General features: G+C 37.2%; 1 protein-coding gene across 1 annotated transcript in view; it reads left to right on the forward strand.

Moving 5' to 3' along the window:
* Window positions 1-15661: 15661 nt before the first annotated feature.
* LOC137246077 (uncharacterized) overlaps window positions 15662-25961 on the forward strand; it is a 45928-nt gene continuing 35628 nt past the window's right edge. The window contains 1 exon segment of the mRNA XM_067777175.1: window positions 15662-16910. Coding sequence (XP_067633276.1) covers window positions 15662-16910 — 1249 coding nt within the window.

The following is a 25961-nucleotide window of genomic DNA, read 5'->3' on the forward strand; positions in this document are numbered from 1 at the left end:
AAATCAATTGCATCAAAAGGTTTCTGAAAAAATTCGACAAAATTTTACGAAAGTTTCGATCTTTTTATTTGGAATTCTTTGAATTTTGTTTTTTTTTTGAGCATGCGATTTTGTCCAGAGAAGCAAATATTTTCAACTAGAAAACATTTTTTTTATGCAGCGTCACTCCTCAACAGTTGTTTGGCAAACACTCAGTGTATATTCCTGCCACGAAACGCTTGTCAGCAAAAATTCATATATCTTGCAGAAACCAATCCGAGTCGACACAAAATATGCAGCTTCCGTCCGAAAAAAAATGAAATTTTTAATTACATCTGAAATTTTGAAGCATTGTGGCGAATGTTTGAAAAAAAAAATCACAATAGTAAACAGCCCCGATCACCTGTTCAATCGCTTTTCGATTACTTAAATCATTTGCCAGAAGTTTTTTTTCAAACATTTTTGTAAACAACTGGTATATTGCACTATTTAAATATTTTAAAGTTCTTGTTTAACTGGCTGCTAATATTTTATCTAATAACTAGATTTTAGAAATGAATAATAATATGTAGTCTGATATTCTGTATACACAATTAAAAGGAAAGCTGATTTGAAACACAAATGGGCGATTCATGGTACTTCAATTTAATAACGGTGAGCAAAACCAAACTTTTCTTCCATTCTCTGGCCATTAGCGACAGCCCATGGTGGATCATGGTGGTAGATCTAGAAAATTGACGGCTTACTTCACCTGGTTATTCCACCATGGCGACAGCCAATTTCCCTGTCACCTATTATTTGACAGGTAGGCAATGGCGGAATAGAGAGATTTTTTACGCGTATGAATTCACAATGTTTTGAATAAAACGTGCGTTAGTAGTCATTAGTTCATGTATGTCACCAATTAAATATTTCGCAGCTATTGTGATTTGAAAATAAGATACGTAATCGAATGAAAAAGGCAAAGTATTAAGAGTAAATTGGTAAAACTCAAATTAGCCCCAGTTAACAAAACATAAAAAAATATACATATGTCAAACAAATACATTTCAGAATAAGCACGCAATTACGACCAAACTAATTATAGCCAAAATTCAAACGAGCATATCGACTATTTAGTTATCATAGAAATGCAGTTCTGCGATGATTCTGAAAATGTTAGTTAAACGGCGCTTGAACGGTTTTATTTTAATATTTGTACTAACATTTCCAGTGCATTTCAACAAAGCAACGCCAATAGTTGTATCTAATAATAATGCTAGTGTACATGATCTAATATATTTGCTAGAGAGTATAAACAGAGAACTGTAATGGTCACTTGGGCTGCAATATGTCTTTTGGCGTGTACCTATCCCCTTTTGAAATAAAATGTCTCGCATGCGAGAAATTGACTTAAGAACTTTATTGCCGCTCTAGGGCATTTAATTGATTACCTCTAGTAAAAACGACAAATTGCCACCTATTGGCTGAAACGTGAACAATAATCGCTTGGATTTTCCCAAGGTAAATATGTCCGAAACTTTCAAATGCTGAAATGCGCCAGAGTTAGTTAAATATGTCTCGTAGGCTAAAAAATAAAATCATTCACGTCATTCTGTCTTAGTTTTATTACAATGATTGAAAATACGCATTTAAGTGACATTAAACATTTTCTCAAACGAAGTTAGGAAAGTGTCAAAAACATAAGCCAAAAGATAGGAAGTCCGAGGGTATAAAAGAGCCTGAACGGCTACAGTTAGCTCTCCTTCCTGTTTTTCATCGTACCAGACGGACAGCTCCAGTAAAGATATTCAGGCAGTTCCCGTATACCACATGGGTTTTGTTTTCGCTTAATAAAGTAAGACATTTTCAATTAAATCTCCTTAGATAGGAAATTATTATAGGGCATTTTTCTTCAACTACCATATAGGCAGAAATTTCTACACACACTCATCGCCTCCTGACAAGTTGGAAGTCACTTTCCCAGTGCACATAGTTGAGGGTGTGGAAGCTTTTTGGTTACGAACCATTTGTACACATTGGAGCTGAGGATCATCCAGAGTGAGCCTCCACTAATTCCCACGCGACCAACGAAAATTAGGAATCTAGAAGGATCCTGGGGCTTGGTTTTGCCACCCCACCTCATTCAGGCACCATCAGGCGCACATGAAATAGGCAGCATTTTCGTCGCTGTTTGCCATCCACCACCCATTTGCATAACAAATTAGTGCACAGTGTGACAAAAATTAAAATTGTTATAAAAAAAAGTCCAAAAAAAAATTACAAAAAGCAAGTAAGGAAGGTTAAGTTCGGATGTAACCGAACATTACATACTCAGTTGAGAGCTATGGTGACAACATAAGGGAAAATAATCATGTAGGAAAATTAACCGAGGGAAGCCCTGGAATGTGTTTGTATGACATTTGTATCAAATGAAAGGCATTAAAGAGTATTTTATGAGGGAGTGGGCCATAGTTCTATAGGTGGACGCCATTTAGGGATATCGCCATAAAGGTGGATCAGGGTTGACTCTAGAATTTGTTTGTACGATATGGGTATCAAATGAAAGGTGTTAAAGAGTATTTTATGAAGGAGTGGGCCATAGTTCTATAGGTGGACGCCATTTAGGGATATCGCCATAAAGGTGGATCAGGGTTGACTCTAGAATTTGTTTGTACAATATGGGTATCAAATGAAAGGTGTTAAAGAGTATTTTATGAGGGAGTGGGCCATAGTCCTATAGGTGGACGTCATTTAGGGATATAGCCATAAAGGTGGATCAGGGTTGACTCTAGAATGCGTTTGTACGATATGGGTATCAAATGAAAGGTATTAATGAGTATTTTAAAAGGGAGTAATCCTTAGTTCCATAGGTGGACGCCCTTTCGAGATATCGCCATAAAGGTGGACCAGGGGTGACCCTAGAATTTGTTTGTACAATATGGGTATCAAAAGAAAGGTGTTAATGAGTATTTTAAAACGGAGTAATCCTTAGTTCCATAGGTGGACGCCGTTTCGAGATATCGCCATAAAGGTGGACCAGGGGTGACTCTAGAATTTGTTTGTACAATATGGGTATCAAACGAAAGGTGTTAATGAGTATTTTAAAACGGAGTAATCCTCAGTTCTATAGGTGGACGCCGTTTCGAGATATCGCCATAAAGGTGGACCAGGGGTGACCCTAGAATTTGTTTGTACAATATGGGTATCAAAAGAAAGGTGTTAATGAGTATTTTAAAAGGGAGTAATCCTTAGTTCCATAGGTGGACGCCGTTTCGAGATATCGCCACAAAGGTGGACCAGGGGTGACCCTAGAATTTGTTTGTACAATATGGGTATCAAAAGAAAAGTGTTAATGAGTATTTTAAAAGGGAGTGATGCTTAGTTCCACAGGTGGACGCCGTTTCGAGATATCGCCATAAAGGTGGACCAGGTGTGACCCTAGAATGCGTTTGTACAATATGGGTATCAAACGAAAGATGTTAATGAGTATTTTAAAAGGGAGTAATCCTTAGTTCCATAGGTGGACGCCGTTTCGAGATATCGCCATAAAGGTGGACCAGGGGTGACCCTAGAATTGGTTTGTACAATATGGGTATCAAAAGAAAGGTATTAATGAGTATTTTAAAAGGGAGTGATGCTTAGTTCCACAGGTGGACGCCGTTTCGAGATATCGCCATAAAGGTGGACCAGGTGTGACCCTAGAATTTGTTTGTACCATATGGATATCAAATTAAAGGTATTAATGAGGGTTTTAAAAGGGAGTGGGCCTTAGTTCTATAGGTGGACGCCGTTTCGAAATATTGCCATAAAGGTGGACAAGGGGTGACTCTAGAATGTGTTTGTACGATATTGGTATCAAATTAAAGGTATTAATGAGAGTTTTAAAAGGGAGTCGTGGTAATTGTATATGTGAAGGCATTTTCCAGATATCGGCCAAAATGTGGACCAGGGTGACCCAGAACATCATCTGTTGGATACCGCTAATTTATTTATATATGTAATACCTGCCAAGATTTTAAGGGTTTTTTATTTCGCCCTGCAGAAATTTTTCATTTTCTTCTACTTAATATGGTAGGTGTCACAACCATTTTGTAAAGTTTTTTCTAAAGTTATATTTCGCGTCAATAACACAATCCAATTAACTCACCATGTTTCATCCCTTTTTTCGTATTTGGTATAGAATTGTGGCATTTTTTTCATTTTTCGTAATTTTCGATATCGAAAAAGTGGGCGTGGTCATTGTCGGATTTCGTTCATTTTTCATACCAAGATAAAGTGAGTTTAAGTAAGTATGTGAACTAAGTTCATTAAAGATATGTCGATTTTTGCTCAAGTTATCATGTTAACGGCCATGCGGAAGGACAGACGAACGACTGTGTATAAAAACTGGGCGTGGCATCAACCGATTTCACCCGTTTTCACAGAAAACAGTTAACATCATAAAATCTATGCCCCTACCAAATTTCAAAAGGATTGGTTAATTTTTGTTCGACTTATGGCGTTAAAAGTATTCTAGACAAATTAAATGAAAAAGGTCGGAGCCACGCCCATTTTGAAATTTTCTTTTATTTTTGTATTTTGTTGCACCATATCACTACTGGAGTTGAATGTTGACATAATTTACTTATATACTGTAAAGATATTAACTTTTTTTTTTTAAATTTGAATTTAAAAAAAATTTTTTTTAAAAAGTGAGCGTGGTCGTTCTCTGATTTTCTAATATTTATTAAGCAGACATATAGTAATAAGAGTAACGTTCCTGCCAAATTTCATCATGATATCTTCAACGACTGCCAAATTACAGCTTGGAAAATTTTAAATTGCCTTCTTTTAAAAGTGGGCGGTGCCACGCCCATTGTCCAAAATTGTACTTACTTTCTATTCTGCGTCATAAATTCAACTCATCTACCAAGTTTCGTCGCTTTATCTATCTTTTGTAAAGAATTATCGCACTTTTTCAGTTTTTCGAAATTTTCGATATCGAAAAAGTGGGCGTGGTTATAGTCCGATATCGTTCATTTTAAATAGCGATCTGAGATGAGTGCTCAGGAACCTACATACCAAATTTCATTAAGATACCTCAAAATTTACTCAAGTTATCGTGTTAACGGACGGACGGACTACGGACGGACGGACGGACGGACATGGCTTAATCGAATTTTTTTTCGATCCTGATTATTTTGATATATGGAAGTCTATATCTATCTCGATTCCTTTATATATGTACAACCAACCGTTATCCAATCAAACTTAATATACTCTGTGGGCTCTGCTCAACTGAGTATAAAAAGAGGGATAAGAATAATGTAATAAGTTTAGCGCAGTGAATTAAATGAAAAAACCTAGAAAATGTAGTAACAGGTAGTGTTAAACCGGAAATTTTGTAGAAAAAAGTAGACAAAGTTAATTACCAAAAACCTAATATAAGGTTGAACGAAATTTCAAGTAGCTAAAAGTAACTAAAAGAAACGATATGTGAAAATATTTGGGTGCATATGTGTGGTAGGCATACCTAACCCCGTCTTTCCCCACACAAAAAAAAAAAAAATGAAATTATTTGACGAACAACTCCCTTACAGTGTAAGTCACATCATAGCCCAAAAACAAAACCAAAGCAAGAAATTTGTCAAACAGATATTCCAACTGCATCAACACCGCTGAAAGATCTTTCATCGCGGGATTGCATCACCCACATACATACCTACCACAATAAAACATGTAAGTAATATTGTACCAAAGTGGGCGTGGTCATTGTCGGATTTCGTTCATTTTTCATACAAGATAAAGTGAGTTCAAGTAAGTACGTGAACTAAATTCATTAAATATATGTCGATTCAAGTTATCGTGTTAACGGCCATGCGGAAGGACAGACGAACGACTGTGTATAAAAACTGGGCCTGACATCAACCGATTTCGCCCGTTTTCACAGAAAACAGTTAACATCATAAAATCTATGCCCCTACCAAATTTCAAAAGGATTGGTTAATTTTTGTTCGACTTATGGCGTTAAAAGTATCCTAGACAAATTAATAGAAAAAGGGCGAAGCCACGCCCATTTTGAAATTTTCTTTTATTTTTGTATTTTGTTGCACCATATCATTACTGGAGTTGAATGTTGACATAATTTACTTATATACTGTGAAGATATTAAATTTTTTGTTAAAATTTTACTTTAAAAAAAATTTTTTTTTAAAAGTGGGCGTGGTCCTTCTCCGATTTTGCTAATTTTTATTAGGCGTACATATAGTAATAGGAGTAACGTCCCTGCCAAATTTCATCATGATATCTTCACCGACTGACAAATTACAGCTTGCAAAACTTCTAAATTACCTTCTTTTAAAAGTGGGCGGTGCCACGCCCGTTGTCCAAAATTTTACTAGTTTTCTATTCTGCGTCATAAATTCAACTCATCTACCAAGTTTCGTCGCTTTATCTGTCTTTGGTAATGAATTATCGCACTTTTTCGGTTTTTCGAAATTTTCGATATCGAAAAAGTGGGCGTGGTCGCTTACATTTTTATACTCAGTTGAGCAGAGCTCAAAGAGTATATTAAGTTTGATTGGATAACGGTTGGTTGTACATATATAAAGGAATCGAGATAGATATAGACTTCCATATATCAAAATAATCAGGATCGAAAAAAAATTTGATTGAGCCATGTCCGTCCGTCCGTCCGTCCGTCCGTCCGTTAACACGATAACTTGAGTAAATTTTGAGGTATCTTGATGAAATTTGGTATGTGGATTCCTGGGCACTCATCTCAGATCGCTATTTAAAATGAACGATATCGGACTATAACCACGCCCACTTTTTCGATATCGAAAATTTCGAAAAACCGAAAAAATGCGATAATTCATTGCCAAAGGCGGTTAAAGCGATGAAACTTGGCAGATGGGTTGACGTTATGACACAGAATAGAAAATTAGTAAGATTTTGGACAATAGGCGTGGCACCGCCCACTTTTACAAGAAGGTAATTTAAAAGTTTTGCAAGCTGTAATTTGGCAGTCGTTGAAGATATCATGATGAATTTTGGCAGGAACGCTACTACTATTACTATATATGTGCTAAATAAAAATTAGCAAAATTGGATGAAGAACACGCCCACTTTTTAAAAAAAATTTTTTTTAAATTCAAATTTTAACAAAAAATTTAATATCTTCACTGTATACAAGTAAATTAAGTTAAAATTCAACTCCTGTAATGATATGATGCAACAAAATACAAAAATAAAAGAAAATTTCAAAATGGGCGTGGCTCCGCCCAGTTTCATTTAGTTTGTCTAGAATACTTTTAATGCCATAAGTCGAACAAAAATTTACCAATCCTTCTCAAATTTGGTAGGGACATAGACTCTACGACGGTAACTGTTCTCTGTGAAAATGGGCGAAATCGGTGGAAGCCACGCCCAGTTTTTATACACAGTCCACCGTCTGTCCTTCCGCTCGGCCGTTAACACAATAACTTGAGCAAACAACGATATATTTTTACTAAACTTAGCCCAACTACTTACCTGAACTCACTTTATCTTGGTATAAAAAATGGCCGAAAGCCGACCATAACCACGCCCACTTTATCGATATTGAAAATTACGAAAAATGAAAAAAATGCCATAATTCTATACCAAATACGAAAAAAGGGATGAAAAATGGTAACAGGATTGGTTTATTGACGCAAAATATAACTTTGGAAAAAACTTTGTAAAATGGGTGTGACACCTACCATATTAAGTAGAAGAAAATGAAAAAGTTCTACAAGGCGAAATCAACAGCCCTTGGAATCTTGGCAGGAATACTGTTAGTGGTATTGCATATATAAATAAATTAGCAGTACCCGACAGATGATTTTCTGGATCACCTGGTCCACATTTTGGTCGATATCGCGAGAACACCTTCACATATACATCTAAGGGCCACTCGCTTTTAAAACCCTCATTAATACCTTTAATTTGATATCCATATCGTACAAACACATTCTAGAGTCACCCCTGGCCCACCCTAATGGCGATATCTCGAAAAGGCGTCCACCTATAGACCTAATGCCCACTCCCTCTTAAAATGCTCAGTAACACCTTTCGTTTGATACCCATATGGTACAAACATTCTAGAGTCACCTCTGGCCCATCCTAATGGCAATATCTCGAAAAGGCGTCCACCTATAGACCTAATGTCCACTCCCTCTTAAAATGCTCAGTAACATCTTTCGTTTGATACCCATATCGTACAAACATTCTAGAGTCACCCCTGGCCCACCCTATTGGCGATGTCTCGAAAAGGCCTCCACCTTAAGACCTAATGCCCACTCCCTCTTAAAATGCTCAGTAACACATTTCGTTTGATACCCATATCGTACAAATATTCTAGAGTCACCCCTGGCCCACCCTAATGGCGATATCTCGAAAAGGCGTCCACCTATAGACCTAATGCCCACTCCCTCTTAAAATGCTCAGTAACACCTTTCGTTTGATACCCATATCGTACAAACATTCTAGAGTCACCCTTGGTCCACCTTTATGGCGATATCTCGAAATGGCGTCCACATATAGAACTAAGGATTACTCCCTTTTAAAATACTCATTACCACCTTTCATTTGATACCCATATCGTACAAACACATTCTAGAGTCACCCTGGCCCACCCTAATGGCGATATCTCTAAAAGGCGTCCACCTATAGACCTAATGCCCACTCCCTCTTAAAATGCTCAGTAACACCTTTCGTGTGATACCCATATCGTACAAACATTCTAGAGTCACCCTTGGTCCACCTTTATGGCGATATCTCGAAATGGCGTCCACCTATAGAACTAAGGATTACTCCCTTTTAAAATACTCATTACCATCTTTCATTTGATACCCATATCATACAAACACATTCTAGAGTCACCCCTGGCCCACCCTAATGGCGACATTTCGAAAAGGCGTCCACCTATAGACCTATTGCCCACTCCCTCTTAAGATGCTCAGTAACACTTTTCGTTTGATACCCATATCGTACAAACATTCTAGAGTCACCTCTGGCCCACCCTAATGGCAATATCTCGAAAAGGCGTCCACCTATAGACCTAATGTCCACTCCCTCTTAAAATGCTCAGTAACACCTTTCGTTTGATACCCATATCGTACAAACATTCTAGAGTCACCCCTGGCCAACCCTATTGGCGATGTCTCGAAAAGGCCTCCACCTTAAGACCTAATGCCCACTCCCTCTTAAAATGCTCAGTAACACATTTCGTTTGATACCCATATCGTACAAACATTCTAGAGTCACCCGTGGCCCACCCTATTGGCGATGTCTCGAAAAGGCCTCCACCTTAAGACCTAATGCCCAATCCCTCTTAAAATGCTCAGTAACACATTTCGTTTGATACCCATATCGTACAAATATTCTAGAGTCAGCCCTGGTCCACCTTTATGGCGATATCCCTAAATGGCGTCCATCCATAGAACTATGGCCTACTCTCTCTTAGAATACTCTTTAATACCTTCCATTTGATACACATGTCATACAACCACATTCCAGGGTTCCCTAGGTTCATTTTCCTACATGGTGATTTTCCTTATTTTGTCTCCATAGCTCTCAACTGAGTATGTAATGTTCGGTTGCACCAGAACTTAGCCTTCCCTACTTGTTTTTCTTTAAAATTTAATTATTTACCATAATTATTTGGTTGGCTTGCGTTAATACAAACCAAACAAACTACTTTATTATGTAAAATGTATAAAAATTCCTAAAAAAAGAAAAAAAAGAGAGACAATCATAATTATCATGTGCAAAATTACATTCTATCGTTCTTTCGAACCAATTAAGTTTTGATTGTAGTATTTTTAGTTAAAGTTCATAAATTTTGCTACAGAACCTAAAAAAAGAAAAAACAAACAAAAACAAGTAAGGAAGGCTAAGTTCGGGTGTAACCGAACATAACATACTCAGTTGAGAGCTATGGAGAAAAAATAAGGAAAATCAATCTGGGGTAACCCTGGAATGTGGTTGTATAACATGTGTATCAAATGAAAGGTATTAAAGAGTATTTTAAGAGAGAGTAGGCCATAGTTCTATGGATGAACGCCATTTAGGGATATCGCCATAAAGGTAGACCAGGGCTGACTCTAGAATTTGTTTGTACGATATGGGTATCAAATGAAAGGTGTTACTGAGCATTTTAAGAGGGAGTGGGCCTTAGGTCTATCGGTGGACGCCTTTTCGAGATGTCCCCATTAAGGTGGACCAGGGGTGATTCTATAATGTGTTTGTACGATACGGGTATCAAATGAAAGCTGTTAATGAGTATTTTGAAAAGGAGTGATCCTTAGTTCCATAGGGGGTGTTCCACCAGGGGTGTCTGTACGATATGTGCATCAAACGAAATGTGTTACTGAGCATTTTAAGAGGGAGTGGGCATTAGGTCTATAGGTGGACGCCCTTTCGAGATATCGCCATTAGGGTGGGCCAGGGGTGACTCTAGAATGTTTGTACGATATGGGTATCAAACGAAAGGTGTTACTGAGCATTTTAAGAGGGAGTGGGCATTAGGTCTATAGGTGGACGCCTTTTCGAGATATCGCCATTAGGGTGGGCCAGGGGTGACTCTAGAATGTGTTTGTACGATATGGGTATCAAATGAAAGGTGGTAATGAGTATTTTAAAAGGGAGTAATCCTTAGTTCTATAGGTGGACGCCTTTTCGAGATATCGCCATAAAGCTGGACCAAGGGTGACTCTAGAATGTTTGTACGGTATGGGTATCAAACGAAAGGTGTTACTGAGCATTTTAAGAGGGAGTGGGCATTAGGTCTATAGGTGGACGCCTTTTCGAGATATCGCCATTAGGGTGGGCCAGGGTGACTCTAGAATGTGTTTGTACGATATGGGTATCAAATGAAAGGTGGTAATGAGTATTTTAAAAGGGAGTAATCCTTAGTTCTATAGGTGGACGCCTTTTCGAGATATCGCCATTAGGGTGGGCCAGGTGTGACTCTAGAATGTTTGTACGATATGGGTATCAAACGAAAGGTGTTACTGAGCATTTTAAGAGGGAGTGGACATTAGGTCTATAGGTGGACGCCTTTTCGAGATATCGCCATTAGGGTGGGCCAGGTGTGACTCTAGAATGTTTGTACGATATGGGTATCACACGAAAGGTGTTACTGAGCATTTTAAGAGGGAGTGGACATTAGGTCTATAGGTGGACGCCTTTTCGAGATATCGCCATTAGGGTGGGCCAGGGTGACTCTAGAATGTATTTGTACGATATGGGTATCACATGAAAGGTGGTAATGAGTATTTTAAAAGGGAGTAATCCTTAGTTCTATAGGTGGACGCCTTTTCGAAATATCGCCATTAGGGTGGGCCAGGTGTGACTCTAGAATGTTTGTACGATATGGGTATCAAACGAAAGCTGTTACTGAGCATTTTAAGAGGGAGTGGGCATTAGGTCTATAGGTGGACGCCTTTCCGAGATATCGCCATTAGGGTGGGCCAGGGGTGACTCTAGAATGTTTGTACGATATGGGTATCAAACGAAAGGTGTTACTGAGCATTTTAAGAGGGAGTGGACACTAGGTCTATAGGTGGACGCCTTTTCGAGATATCGCCATTAGGGTGGGCCAGGGGTGACTCTAGAATGTTTGTACGGTATGGGTATCAAACGAAAGGTGTTACTGAGCATTTTAAGAGGGAGGGGGCATTAGGTCTATAGGTGGACGCCTTTTCGAGATATCGCCATTAGGGTGGGACAGGGGGGACTCTGGTATGTTTTTGTACGATATGGATATCAAATTAAAGGTATTAATGAGGGTTTTAAAAGCGAGTGGCCCTTAGATGTATATGTGAAGGCGTTCTCGCGATATCGACCAAAATGTGGACCAGGTGATCCAGAAAATCATCTGTCGGGTACTGCTAATTTATTTATATATGCAATACCACTAACAGTATTCCTGCCAAGATTCCAAGGGCTGTTGATTTCGCCTTGTAGAACTTTTTCATTTTCTTCTACTTAATATGGTAGGTGTCACACCCATTTTACAAAGGTTTTTCCAAAGTTATATTTTGCGTCAATAAACCAATCCAGTTACCATGTTTCATCCCTTTTTTCGTGTTTGGTATAGAATTATGGCATTTTTTTCATTTTTCGTAATTTTCGATATCGATAAAGTGGGCGTGGTTATGGTCAGATTTCGCCCATTTTTTATACCAAGAAAAAGTGAGCTCAGGTAAGTACGTGGGATAAGTTTAGTAAAGATATATCGAATTTTGCTCAAGTTATTGTGTTAATGGCCGAGCGGAAGGACAGACGGTGGACTGTGTATAAAAACTGGGCGTGGCTTCCACCGATTTCGCCCATTTTCACAGAGAACAATTACCGTCATAGAATCTATGCTCCTACCAAATTTGAGAAGGATTGGTAAATTTTTGTTCGACTTATGGCAATAAAAGTATTCTAGACAAACTAAATGAAAATGGGCGGAGCCACGCCCATTTTGAAATTTTCTTTTATTTTTGTATTTTGTTGCATCATATCATTACTGGAGTTGAATTTTGACTTAATTTGCTTATATACAGTAAAGATATTAAATTTTTTGCTAAAATTTGAATTTAAAAAAATTTTTTTTTAAAAAGTGGGCGTGTTCTTCATCCAATTTTGCTAATTTTTATTTAGCACATATAGAGTAATAGTAGTAACGTTCCTGCCAAATTTCATCATGATATCTTCAACGACTGCCAAATTACAGCTTGCAAAACTTTTAAATTACCTTCTTGTAAAAGTGGGCGGTGCCACGCCCATTGTCCAAAATCTTACTAATTTTCTATTCTGCGTCATAAGTTCAACCCATCTACCAAGTTTCGTCGCTTTATCTGTCTTTTGTAATGAGTTATCGCACTTTTTCGGTTTTTCGAAATTTTCGATATCGAAAAAGTGGGCGTGGTTATAGTCCGATATCGTTCATTTTAAATAGCGATCTGAGATGAGTGCTCAGGAACCTACATACCAAATTTCATCAAGATACCTCAAAATTTACTCAAGTTATCGTGTTAACGGGCGGACGGACGGACGGACATGGCTCAATCAAATTTTTTTTTCGATCCTGATTATTTTGATATATGGAAGTCTATATCTATCTCGATTCCTTTATATATGTACAACCAACCGTTATCCAATCAAACTTAATATACTCTGTGAGCTCTGCTCAACTGAGTATAAAAAAAAAAGATTTTTGTTAATAATGTAAAATCAACCAAATAATTGTGGCATGCCCCTCTGATGCAAATATACATACATTTCTACATAGCTATGAACCGGCATATAATTTTTTTGTGCAAGTTTAACAAAATAGGAAAACAAAAACTTCATATAAATACCTAAATCAAAGAGGGCAACAAAAACTCTTTGCCGAGTGTAGCTTGTTGTTGGCTTATGATGCCCTGGTATGTCCAGTAATTTCAATCGAGTAAATATATATAATTTTGCCATATGATGATTAGTTACCTTTTGCTCATATGATCTTCCGTCCGTAAGTTTGTTTTATATTCTTTGTCTTTGTTCAAACCGGGTAAATTTAAATATACCTCGTAACAATATATAATATTGATAAATTGTTATAGAGTACGTTTTTGTTCAACAATTTTCGATAAGTGTTGAAAGTATAAAAGTTTAAAACGTTTTTAAAACCCATTTTTCATGGAACTCCCCCCTTCCTATTAGTTTACCTACCTAAATACACACTTATGCACGTAAATATTAATTTATTTCCAAATGTAAGTTAAAGAAAAAAAAAAAGAAAAAAACTTTTACCCAAAAATATAAGAAAATAAAGTCAGCTAGTAATTTTTATGACGCCCGGGTATTTTCAGTAAACTACCTATCGTCAATAATGCTTATGCCAATTGATCTGCTATACCTTAATGATCGGAGCTTATTTGGATATTAATGTTCTAACGTACATGTTACGTCATTCATTTGGTTAATAGTTTTTGAAAATCATGTTAATTTACTTAAATAAATTTATTATGCTGGAGAATGGAAAGGTTTTCTATTCAATTATGGTCTCGGTCCAAAATTTTTAACCCGCATGGAAGTTATAAGCCTTAAGAAAAAAAAAATTTTGTTTATTTTAATTATTGAAAATTCCATTTTGTTATGGAATGCCCCCATCTGATCTTAGTCCATGCACATACACATTTATCTACTTACCTATAAACATATCCTAGTTGTAATTGAAAGAAAAAATAAACGAAGAAGGGAAAAATAGAAACAAACAAGCAATGTTATCTACATATGAACCCTAAATATACGTAAAAATCGTAAGCTAGTGTTTTTTATGATAGCCTGGTATGACTAGTCACATGAAAGATAGCTAATAAGCGTGTAATATTAGGGGTGTCCTAAAAATTTTGTATATTTTAGTGACGAATATTAAGAATTAAGGTTAATCCTAAACATCTTTGCAAATAAGATTGAGGATTGAATTTTTGATTGTAGTTTGACAATTAATTATTATGGTTAATAAACGATGAATTGTTATCAACTTGAAAATATGAATCTGTAAGTTTTTGTATGTTCCTGGAGGCAAATGTGTTGATGACATAAAAGGTAGTATACGTTTTTTTTCGGGATCTTCGATTCTATTCGCATCAAAGATCATGGTAGGGCAGGGTAAAGACAGCGAGTGTCGACTATCAGCTTAGACCTCGCCCCAATATTCACTTAAACAGATGTCCGCTTTCACCTCTTTAGCATTTAAAGTTCGTTGTTTGGTTCTTTTGAGTTGGTTAGTTACCGATCTCGTTTTTTTTGTTTCATTTCGCACATATGTATCTAGTTTTTGAGTTAAGGGAGTGTAGCTCCTGTATTTAGATTCTGGTTTGGAGTCCTAAAATTAAACTTTATGTAATGTTGGTTGAGACATGGCAAAAACCCACCCCATCCCGAAAGAGCTACGGTCAAGAGGAGTCCCCCGCCGTGACCTCTCAACTGCCTGTGTGGTTACCAGAATTCCGACCAATGGTAACGTGCCTCTTCATATGTGTATGCGTACATGTATGGGGAATCACACTCACATACAAACATTATATACCCCTTCTCTTTGGGGTAGGTTACAGAACGAAGCTATAACACCATAACAATTTGCGATTCACAAACAAAGGGTTGTGTTTTCGAAAGAGTTCTATCAGAACTTTCACTTCCTATGGTGGTCATTAACAAACGTTTGGAGTATAATTACGCTACGAAATTTTCAAAAGAACTTATTATTTTGCTTTGTATGCAAAAGGAATCACATATTGCTACAGCCTGGCAAAATTTCAATGTGTTTCGTGGATTGAAGCGTACACGCTTATTGGTTTATGCGCCACAAGTGAAAAAACTTGATTTTTAATAATCGGGGATTGCCCATATTGCTTTTTTTTTAAATGTATGAAAACATTTATTTGAAGCAATTTTTTTAATTTTATAATTTATTTAATAATTTGGGAAAAATTTAAACAACGTGACATCAGGACGGACAAGGCGACAGCTGTTTCGATTATACCTTGTAAATCTCTTCAAAGCCTTTTCTCCCACTCCCGGGAGAAAAGGCTTTGAAGAGATTTACAAGGTATAATCGAAACAGCTGTCGCCTTGTCCGTCCTGATGTCACGTTGTTTAAATTTTTCCCAAATTATTAAAGAAAAAACTTGAGATTATACAAAATTACTGTACTGATGCCATGAACAATGATTTGTACAATGTGCTTATAATCGAAGAAAATTTTGGTCAAACTCACAATTATTATACTTGCAATAAATATACGTTAGATGCTCCACGATTCAAACGAAAGAGTCTCTACTCCTCCGATATTATTTTTGAACCACAATTTGCTAATATGTATGGCGCACCAATACTAACACATCCGGATCAGCTTGAACCACGTACCATGCTGTATTATAAAGCCGATGGATCAATAGGATTGGAAGGTTACATAGGTAGATTATTGCAAGTTTTTGCGCAAAAGCATAATGCTACATTGAGAATAGAAAATCCGCTCGAGATTGGCACAACAATTTTCGCACAAACTGTAGTAGACTTGGTGCAAAACGATACAATTGATGTAGGTGCGTGTTTAGCATACCCATTTTCTGGCAAAAATTTACAATTGATGTCTTACCCAGTGCATATGATCGATTACTGTTTCATGATACCGCTACCAGGATATATGCCTATAAATGAGATATTCTTTGGTATCGTGAATTTACCAACGCTACTTTGCATATTTTTGTTTATTACCCTTTTTGCAGTACTACTCACGTACACCAATATTGACCAGAAATCTAATTTTATCAATATTTTCTTAAATGATCAAGCTATACGTGGTATGTTGGGACAATCGTTCATTCTACCAGCTCAACCGGGCTTGAAACTAAAATTTATTATATTATTATTATGTTGCATGAGTATTATCACAAACACAACCAGTCAGGCGCACTTTAGATCGTTTCTAACAAGCCCACCGTTTTTACAATTACCACGTACTTATGAAGATATAAGAGCATCTGGTCTAAAAATCTTAATCTCTAATTACGATTGGGAACTATTACATTCACGAATTCCAAATACTATAAGATACAGGCACCTTTTTCACATTATTCCAAACTATGATGTATGGCTAAGGTATCGTTCAAGCATGAACACAAAATACGTTTATCCCGTTTCAACTGCACGATGGGATGTTTTTGAGTTCCAGCAAAGTTTTTTCGACAGGCCAATATTCTTTTACAACAAAGATCTGTGTTTCTATCTAGGTGCTATATTGTCTATGCCAACGCGCCTCGACTTACCATATCATGATTTATTGGACGACTTTACGTTGCATCTACATTGTAGTGGAATTTTGAAAGAATGGATGTCTTTAAGTTTTTACGTCATGGTGCAGTTGAAAAGGGCTAAATTTCGAGACCTCAGTGTACCGCATGATTCGGGTAGACCTCTAACTATGGACGATTTTTTTTGGATACACATACAGTATTTTTGTATCTTGGGCTTGAGTTTCATTGCCTTCGTGGGAGAAATTGCTTACTATTGTTGGAGGGACAAGAAACAAAGGGAGTTACCTATACAGTTTTGTTTCAAATCTGCATCAAGGAGGCCCAGTGTAGTTATAAGTTAATATACATTATGCTGCAATTATTTTTAATAAATACATTTCTAACCTATCAGGCGGCTGGTCATTTTCCAAATAGTTTTATAAATTATTGTGTGTGTAGATATAGAGCCAGCCATTTTCAGCTAAAATTCGTCAACCATTCCTTAATCCTACCAGCATCATTAGGTAATACTTGGAGCAGATACAGTGGCACAGTCACTGCTATTACTACATTGGCATTTGCATAGCTGAAGATTTGTATGTCTTTTGGGAGGTAGATTCTTAGCTTAGGTACTTAGAACGCATTGCATTGCGTGGCCTGTGGACAAATTCCTGAGGGATTCCGCTGCATCAAAGTACCTGTGTTTAAAAATGGTGAAAAACCCGTGCTGGATTGAGAACAGGTCCTTTAACAAAACCATGCGAGTAGATGTGCGATAAGTTGTTAAGAATCCAGTCATTGGCATGCATATGGACTTTGGGAAATCATGCATCAAAAGCGAGCATTTGCTCAGGCTCGATATCTCGAGTTTGCCTTTTGCTACAGAAACAATATACCTACCCAGGTTTTTCCCAGAAACATGAATCCGAGCAAAATTTCATATTTTATGTATGAGAAATAACTACAGAATCTTTTGCAGATAGTTTCAAGGCTGTTTCAGGATATTTTGAGAACAGTTAAGTTATTGTTTTCATAAATATTCTACGACTATTTGACGAATAGTTTTAATAATTCCCGGACGCTTTCCGTATAATTTCGCAATTGTTTCGTGATTTCATTTTAAACACTTTTAGGCAATTCTGAGATCATTTCGGGTTATTTGTTTGATACCTTTATTACTGGATCACTTTTTGGATTGTATTTGTCGTCGTTTCGGGATCTCTTATAGATATATTGAAAGCTATTAATATATAAATACATATGTTTCCTTTTCAAGATAGTTCCATAACTGTTTTGAAATCATATCCACATCGTAAACGTGATCCCTTCCCCATCCTTTTGACTATTTCGTTAGCAATTCGGAACTATGCCAGCATCACTTTGTAGTTATATTCGGGATACTTTAAGAGACATTTCTAAACTGGTTCGTTATCGTTTTCATCATCGTTTTCATCGTTATCGGATCATCTGGAGATCGGAATTGGTTTTGGAACAATTTCTGTACTGTTTCGGGACTATTTTGGGGATTGTTCCAAGCTAGTTTTGGGGATCGTGTATAGACTCGGTAAGCTTAACGATCCTCTAACCTATAAAGGAACAAGTGCAGTATACGGACAATGCTGATATAAAAAAACGAAAAATTGAGATCGATAGGTATTAATAAAAGAAACATAACGATATATTTTTTTTGTTGGGCAAACAACAACAACAAAAGTTATTAAAGGTCAAAGTTCATAATAAGCTTTTTTTAAATCTAAATTACTTCTAAAGTATTGAACCGATTATCAACATCATTGGATAGGTATTTCCAATACCTTTCATTTAATGTATAACTTAAGTATATAACTACAAAGAATTTCCTGAAATAATATAATTTTTTAAAAAACATATCAAAATTTTTAAAAACTAAATTTTTTTAAATTTAAGTGCTGTATTATATATAAGAAAATATAGTTTGGTAGATGGGAAATAATTTAAGCTTTCCTTGCAATACCAACTGTCCTGTTCCTGGTATACCAAAACTTAATTTTGGGCAAATTAACAGTAATTCTGCGCAGAACACCTGTTATTTGTTTCCTTTATGTGCAGAACACCTTTCCGAGTTGGCGGCCTTCGGCCGCCCTTATTTAAATATCCTTGGGCTACGCCATGCCAAGTCCGGGTGGTTGCCTGAACCGTGGCAACATGCCACGGTACGCACTCTTTTGGCGTTTTTAGGTACAGCCTAATAAAATTACCACAACCATGTTTTGAAAATGGCAATAAGGCCATACTGGCTTTATTTCCATTAGCAATTGGAAATAAGGCCATATGGCTTTATTTCTCAAACTGATTGGAAATAAAGCCGTATGGCCTTATTGCGTATGGCTTTATTGCACCCCACCGTCATCCACAGTATTTCTGCGCAGAATACTTTCATACATACATAGCCCCTTAAAAAATAAGTATTTATTTTGTAACTTACGTTTAACTCACGCCGACATATCGACCTCATAAACATCTTCATCTTCCTCCTTTACAAGTCGTGGCTTGAATGGGTTGTAAAGGTTCCCAGCCATTTTAAAAAATGTTGTTAAAGGGTTAATATTAGTAGCCTTGCAATGCAGCAAAAAAATAAGTTTTGCCAAATAGCCGCAAAAGAATTGCTTTTTGCGGTGGAATTGGGGCATACCTCCATAACCCTTCTATCGTATTTGTATGCTGGCCAGTTTCGGGGTCTTTAAAGATGAGCGAGTGGCTCACTTTAAAATGTACATAACCCTCATCCTGTAAGCAATCATATGCCTATAAACGATATACATAAATGTATATTTATAAATGAATGAAATATATAATTATCAAATCAACGAACCTTCCAGAAATCGGACACAAATATTCTACCAGGTAAAATCCGTTCTTTTATGATTTGCACCAAAGTATCTTTGTCCCTTTTCTCCACAGGTACCATAAAACGTCGGTTAGTTCCACACTTCACCCCACCGAACACCAATTCTACCCGATGACCGCGGTGGTACTTCCGACGACCAAACTTACTTTCGTCGATTTCAGCTATCACCCCGTCCCCGCCAATCTTAGTCTTATTTATGATCATACCATCAAACATGACCTCGCGACAAAAGCTGCTCCAATCGACCGCCGTATGTTTTGCTATCGTCAGCTCATCCATAATGAAATCGAGGGTAGTGTTTTAATCCATAAATACGCGAAAGCTACCATTTTGAAAATGGGAAGCTTTGATTTATCGAAAAATGTATTCTTTCTTAACGAGAATTTAACGTTACATCAACGTTTGCCCTTGCCTTCTTGAGAGCACAATACCTAAATAATTTTAAAAATTAACTTGTTACATACACATAATCACATGCTAGCATATATAAGCTAACCTCCAAGAGTAACCGTCACCGCTATCAGCATTTTCAATTAACTTGAGAACATGGCCTGCACTACACAAATAGCCCTCGCTGGGAATCAATCCCCACTCTTGCAGTGTATGCAGGGCTGACTCACTTATGGGACCACTTTCACAGCACTCAAATATTTGATAAATTTGCAACAACTTTATATTTGCCATAATAATTTGCACTTGTATTTAACAGTTTAAATTAACACTTTTCAATAAATTGAAATAACGGTTATTTTCCAAACATCTGTTAAGGTCCAGCAAATCTTCCAACCAACCTTATAGAAATCAATAAAGTCGATTACATTTATTTCAATAAAATTGTTGGTTAACGCTATAGAAAGTTAATTTAAGCTTTAAATTTTGAAAATCGGTTCGATACTTAAAGAGAAATTTAGATTTAAACAAATGCTTCATATGAACTTTGACCCTTAATAACTCCTGTTATTGTCATTTACCCACAAAAAAAATTGTGTAGTTATACTCACCTTGACATTGTATATCAATCCTCATACTTCTTTTTATACCTTTCATGAAAATGAAATGGTATATTAATTTCGTCACGAAACCCAAAATTGTAAGTCCTTAAAGGAAAATAGATAGACCCACCATTAAGTATACCGAAATAATCAGAATGAAGAGCTGAGTTGATTTAGCCATGTCCGTCTGTCTGTCTGTCCGTCTGTCTGTTTGTATGCAAACTAGTCCCTCAATTTATGAGATATCTTGATAAAATTTGGTGAGCAGGTGTACTTGGGTGTCCGATTAGACATTTGTCGGAACCGGCCGGATCGGACCACTATAGCATATATCCTCCATACAACCGATTTTTCAGAAAAAGAGGATTTTTGTAATATCTTACTCAATTTAACAGACTGAAGCTTCAAACTTCACCATATACTTTCATATATTACACATATTGTTGCCTGAAAAAATTGATGATATCGGTCGTATATATAGTATATATCCCCCACAACCGATTGTTCAGATAAGAAACTTTTCGTAATTACTGCCCTATTTTAAGAGCTAGAGGCTTCAAATTTCAACGAATGCTTACGTATATAGCATATATTGTTGTCTGAAAAAATCATAGAGATCGGTTTTATATATAGTATATATCTCATACAACCGATTGTTCAGATAAGAAACTATTCGCAATTTCTACCCCATTTTAACACTGCAAAGAGAGATCTCGTTAGAAAAATAGACCGTTTGTATATACCTGATTAAACGCAGCTCGGCTTCAGAGATCTCTTGGCAGGTGGGAGCCCCGACTCGTTTCGCATCGTGGATTCGAGAGACAGCTCGGGCATTGTAAGCAAATCTTAAAACATATGCAACTATACGACGAAACTTTGAAAACGACGAATACCTCGTCATAATTGACCAATGCTCGCTTGAGCTCGTGACATGCGTGGTGACATTGTTTCTAATGTCCATCTCGGTTGTATGCTGCTCTGTTGACGTTTGATGCCAGAAAGGTTCATCGCCTTTTAAGAACTCTGGACCGTTCCACCAAAGATGATGATGCAGCAACTCCGATGGAGCCACTTCTCTGAAAGCACAATCTGCGGGATTCGACCCCGATCGAACATGGTTCCAACACTCAGCAGGCAGCACTTCTTTGATATCAGCAACTCGGTTTGCGATAAACGTCATCCATCTGCTGGGATTTGCCTGCAGCCACGCCAACGTAATCGTCGAGTTCGTCCATGCAAATATGGGATAATTCAAATCATGCCAACTCTGTTGAATGTTCCGCACCAATTTAGCGGCAAGATGCGCACCGCATAGCTCCAATCGCGGCAGCGTGGTTGATTTGAGGGGGGCTACCTTACTCTTTGATGATATCAATGCGACGGTAACCGTTCCGTCTTTTCTTACCATCCGGGCGTATGCAACCGCAGCGTAAGCACGCTCGGATGCGTGAGAAAATAAGTGTAACTCCGTGCTCGACTCAGCTGTCGCCAGGCCCAGGCAACGGTTAACCCTTAAATTTGAAAGAATTTGCAACTCAGAGCGATGTTCCAACCACTTCATTTCAATAGCTTCGGGAATAACGTCGTCCCAACCGACTTTGTTGCGCCAAACCTCCTGGAATCATATTTTTGATTTAACTACTGCGGGAGAGAGAAGTCCCAGGGGATCGAATAAGGTGCTTGCGTCCGACAAAAATGCTCTTTATACCTTTCATGAAAATGAAATGGTATATTAATTTCGTCACGAAACCGAAAATTGTAAGTCCTTAAAGGAAAATAGATAGACCCACCATTAAGTATACCGAAATAATCAGGTTGAAGAGCTGAGTTGATTTAGCCATGTCCGTCTGTCCGTCTGTCTGTTTCTATGCAAACTAGTCCCTCAATTTTTGAAAAAGAGGTTTTTTGTAATATCTTACCCAATTTAACAGATTGAGGATTCAAACTTCACCATATACTTTCGCATATTGCACATATTGTGGCCTGAAAAAATTTATGAGATCGGTGGTATATATATTATATACTTCATACAAACTGTCATTTTTGCCCCTTTTTTACGGATAGAAGCTTCAAAATTCATCAAGTTTCATCAAATAGTTACGTTTACTTCATATATTTTTGAAATACGTGATTCGTAGTCACAGTTTTTACACGCAGACCACAAAAAACCTGAAACTTTGCATCCTCACACAAAGTACCTACCTATTTTTATACTCAGTTGAGCAGAGCTCACAGAGTATATTAACTTTGATTGGATAACGGTTGGTTGTACAGGTATAAAGGAATCGAGATAGATATAGACTTCCATATATCAAAATCATCAGTATCGAAAAAAAATTCGATTGAGCCATGTCCGTCCGTCCGTCCTTCTGTCCGTTAACACGATAACTTGAGTAAATTTTGAGGTATCTTGATGAAATTTGGTATGTGAGTTCCTGGGCACTCATCTCAGATCGCTATTTAAAACGAACGATATCGGACAATAACCACGCCCACTTTTTCGATATCGAAAATATCGAAAAATCGAAAAAGTGCGATAATTCCTTACCAAATATGGATAAAGCGATGAAACTTGGGAGGTGAGTAGAACCAATGAAGCAGAATCTAGTAAAATTTTGGACAATGGGCGTGGCACCGCCCACTTTTAAAAGAAGGTAATTTAGAAGTTTTGCAAGCTGTAATTTGGCAGTCGTTGAAGATATCATGATGAAATTTGGCAGGAACGTTACACTTATTACTATATGCATGTTTAATAAAAATTAGCAAAATCGGAGAACGACCACGCCCACTTTAAAAAAATTTTTTTTTTTTTAATTCAAATTTTAAAAGAAAAGTTAATATCTTTACAGTATATAAGTAAATTATGTCAACATTCAACTCCAGTAATGATATGGTGCAACAAAATACAAAAATAAAAGAAAATTTCAAAATGGGCGTGGCTCCCCCCTTTTTCATTTAATTTGTCTAGGATACTTTTAATGCCATAAGTCGAACAAAAATTTACCAATCCTTGTGAAATTTGGTAGAGGCTTAGATTCTAGGACGATAACTGTTTCTGTGAAAAAGGGCGAAATCGGTTGAAGCCACGCCCGGTTTTTATACACAGTCGACCGTTTGTCCTTTCGCTCGGCCGTTAACACGATAACTTGAGCAAAAATCGATATATCTTTACTAAACTCAGTTGACGTACTTATCTGAACTCACTTTTTATTGGTGTAAAAAATGGCCGAAATCCGACTCTGACCACGCCCACTTTTTCGATATCGAAAATTACGAAAAATAAAAAAAAAATGCCATAATTATATACCAAATACGAAAAAAGGTATGAAACATGGTAATTGTATTGGTCTATTGACGCAAAATATAACTTTAGAAAAAAACTTGCTAAAATGGGTGTGACACCTACCATATTAAGTAGAAGGAAATGAAAAAGTTTTGCAGGGCGAAATAAAAAGCCCTTGGAATTTTGGAAGGAATACTCTTCGTGGTATTACATATATATAAATTAGCGGTACGCGACAGATGATGTTCTGGATCACCCTGGTCCACATTTTGGCCGATATCTCGAAAACGCCTTCACATATACAACTAAGGGCCACTCCCTTTTAAAACCCTCATTAATACCTTTAATTTGATACCCATATCGTACAAACACATTCTAGAGTCACCCCTGGTCCACGTTTATGGCGATATCTCAAAAAGGCGTCCACGTATAGAACTAAGGCCCACTCCTTTTTAAAATACTCATTAACACCTTTCATTTGATACCCATATCGTACAAACAAATTCTAGAGTCGCCCCTGGTCCACCTTTATGGCGATATTTCGAAAAGGCGTCCACGTTAAGAACTAAGGCCCACGCCCTTTTAAAATACTCATTAACACCTTTCATTTGATACTCATATCGTACAAACAAATTCTAGAGTCACCCCTAGTCCACGTTTATGGCGATATCTCGAAAGGGCATCCACCTATGGAACTAAGGCCCACGCCCTTTTAAAATACTCATTAACAACTTTTATTTGATACCCATATAGTACAAACAAATTCTAGAGTCACCCCTGGTCCATGTTTATGGCGATATCTCGAAAAGGCGTCCACATATATAACTAAGGCCCACTCCTTTTTAAAATACTCATTAACACCTTTCATTTGATACCCATATCGTACAAACAAATTCTAGAGTCACCCCTGGTCCACCTTTATGGCGATATTTCGAAAAGGCGTCCACCTATAGGACTAAGGCGCACGCCCTTTTAAAATACTCATTAACACCTTTCATTTGATACCCATATCGTACAAACAAATTCTAGAGTCACCCCTGGTCCACCTTTATAACGATATTCCGAAAAGGCGTCCAGCTATAGAACTAAGGCCCACTCCCTTTCAAAATACTCATCAACACCTTTCATTTGATACCCATATAGTACAAACAAATTCTAGAGTCATCCCTGGTCCACCTTTATGCCGATATTTCGAAAAGGCGTCCACCTATAGAACTAAGGACCACGCCCTTTTAAAATACTCATTGACACCTTTCATTTGATACCCATATCGTACAAACAAATTCTAGAGTCACCCCTGGTCCACCTTTATGGCGATATCTCGAAAACGCGTCCACCTATAGAACTAAGGCTCACGCCCTTTTAAAATACACATTAACACCTTTCATTTGATACCCATATTGTACAAACGCATTCTAGAGTCACCCCTGGTCATCTTTTATAACGATATTCCGAAAAGGCGTCCACCTATAGAACTAAGGCCCACTCCGTTTTAAAACACTTATTAGCACCTTTCGTTTGATACCCATATTGTACAAACAAATTCTAGAGTCAGGCCTGGTCCACCTTTATGGCGATATCCCTAAATGGCGTCCATCTATAGAACTATGGTCCACTTCCTCTTAAAATACTCTTTAATACCTTCCATTTGATACACATGTCATACAAACACATTCCAGGGTTACCCTAGGTTCTTTTTACAACATGGTGATTTTCCCTTACTTTGTTTCCACAGCTCTCAACTGAGTATGTAATGTTCGGTTACACCCGAACTTAGCCTTTCTTACTTTTTTATTTTATATTTATCTTAAAAATCGTTTAGGTATGTAGATCTGTTCACTAGATATTTCTTATCTTATACATCCGATTATTCGGAGATTACGAACGGGATAAGATTATTGTTCAGCCCCATTCATGAAAGGTATGAAGTCTTCGGCATAGCCGAAGACAGTCCCGTCCTTACTTGTTTTGATTTTGGAATTGTCCGTATACTGCATTTAAGTCACTATAAATTATTACTACTTTTTTACTGTTGCTATGTTTTAAAGATTTGTGTCCCGAGT

Source organism: Eurosta solidaginis, chromosome 3, assembly GCF_040869045.1.
Source record: "Eurosta solidaginis isolate ZX-2024a chromosome 3, ASM4086904v1, whole genome shotgun sequence".
Classification (NCBI taxonomy): domain Eukaryota; kingdom Metazoa; phylum Arthropoda; class Insecta; order Diptera; family Tephritidae; genus Eurosta; species Eurosta solidaginis.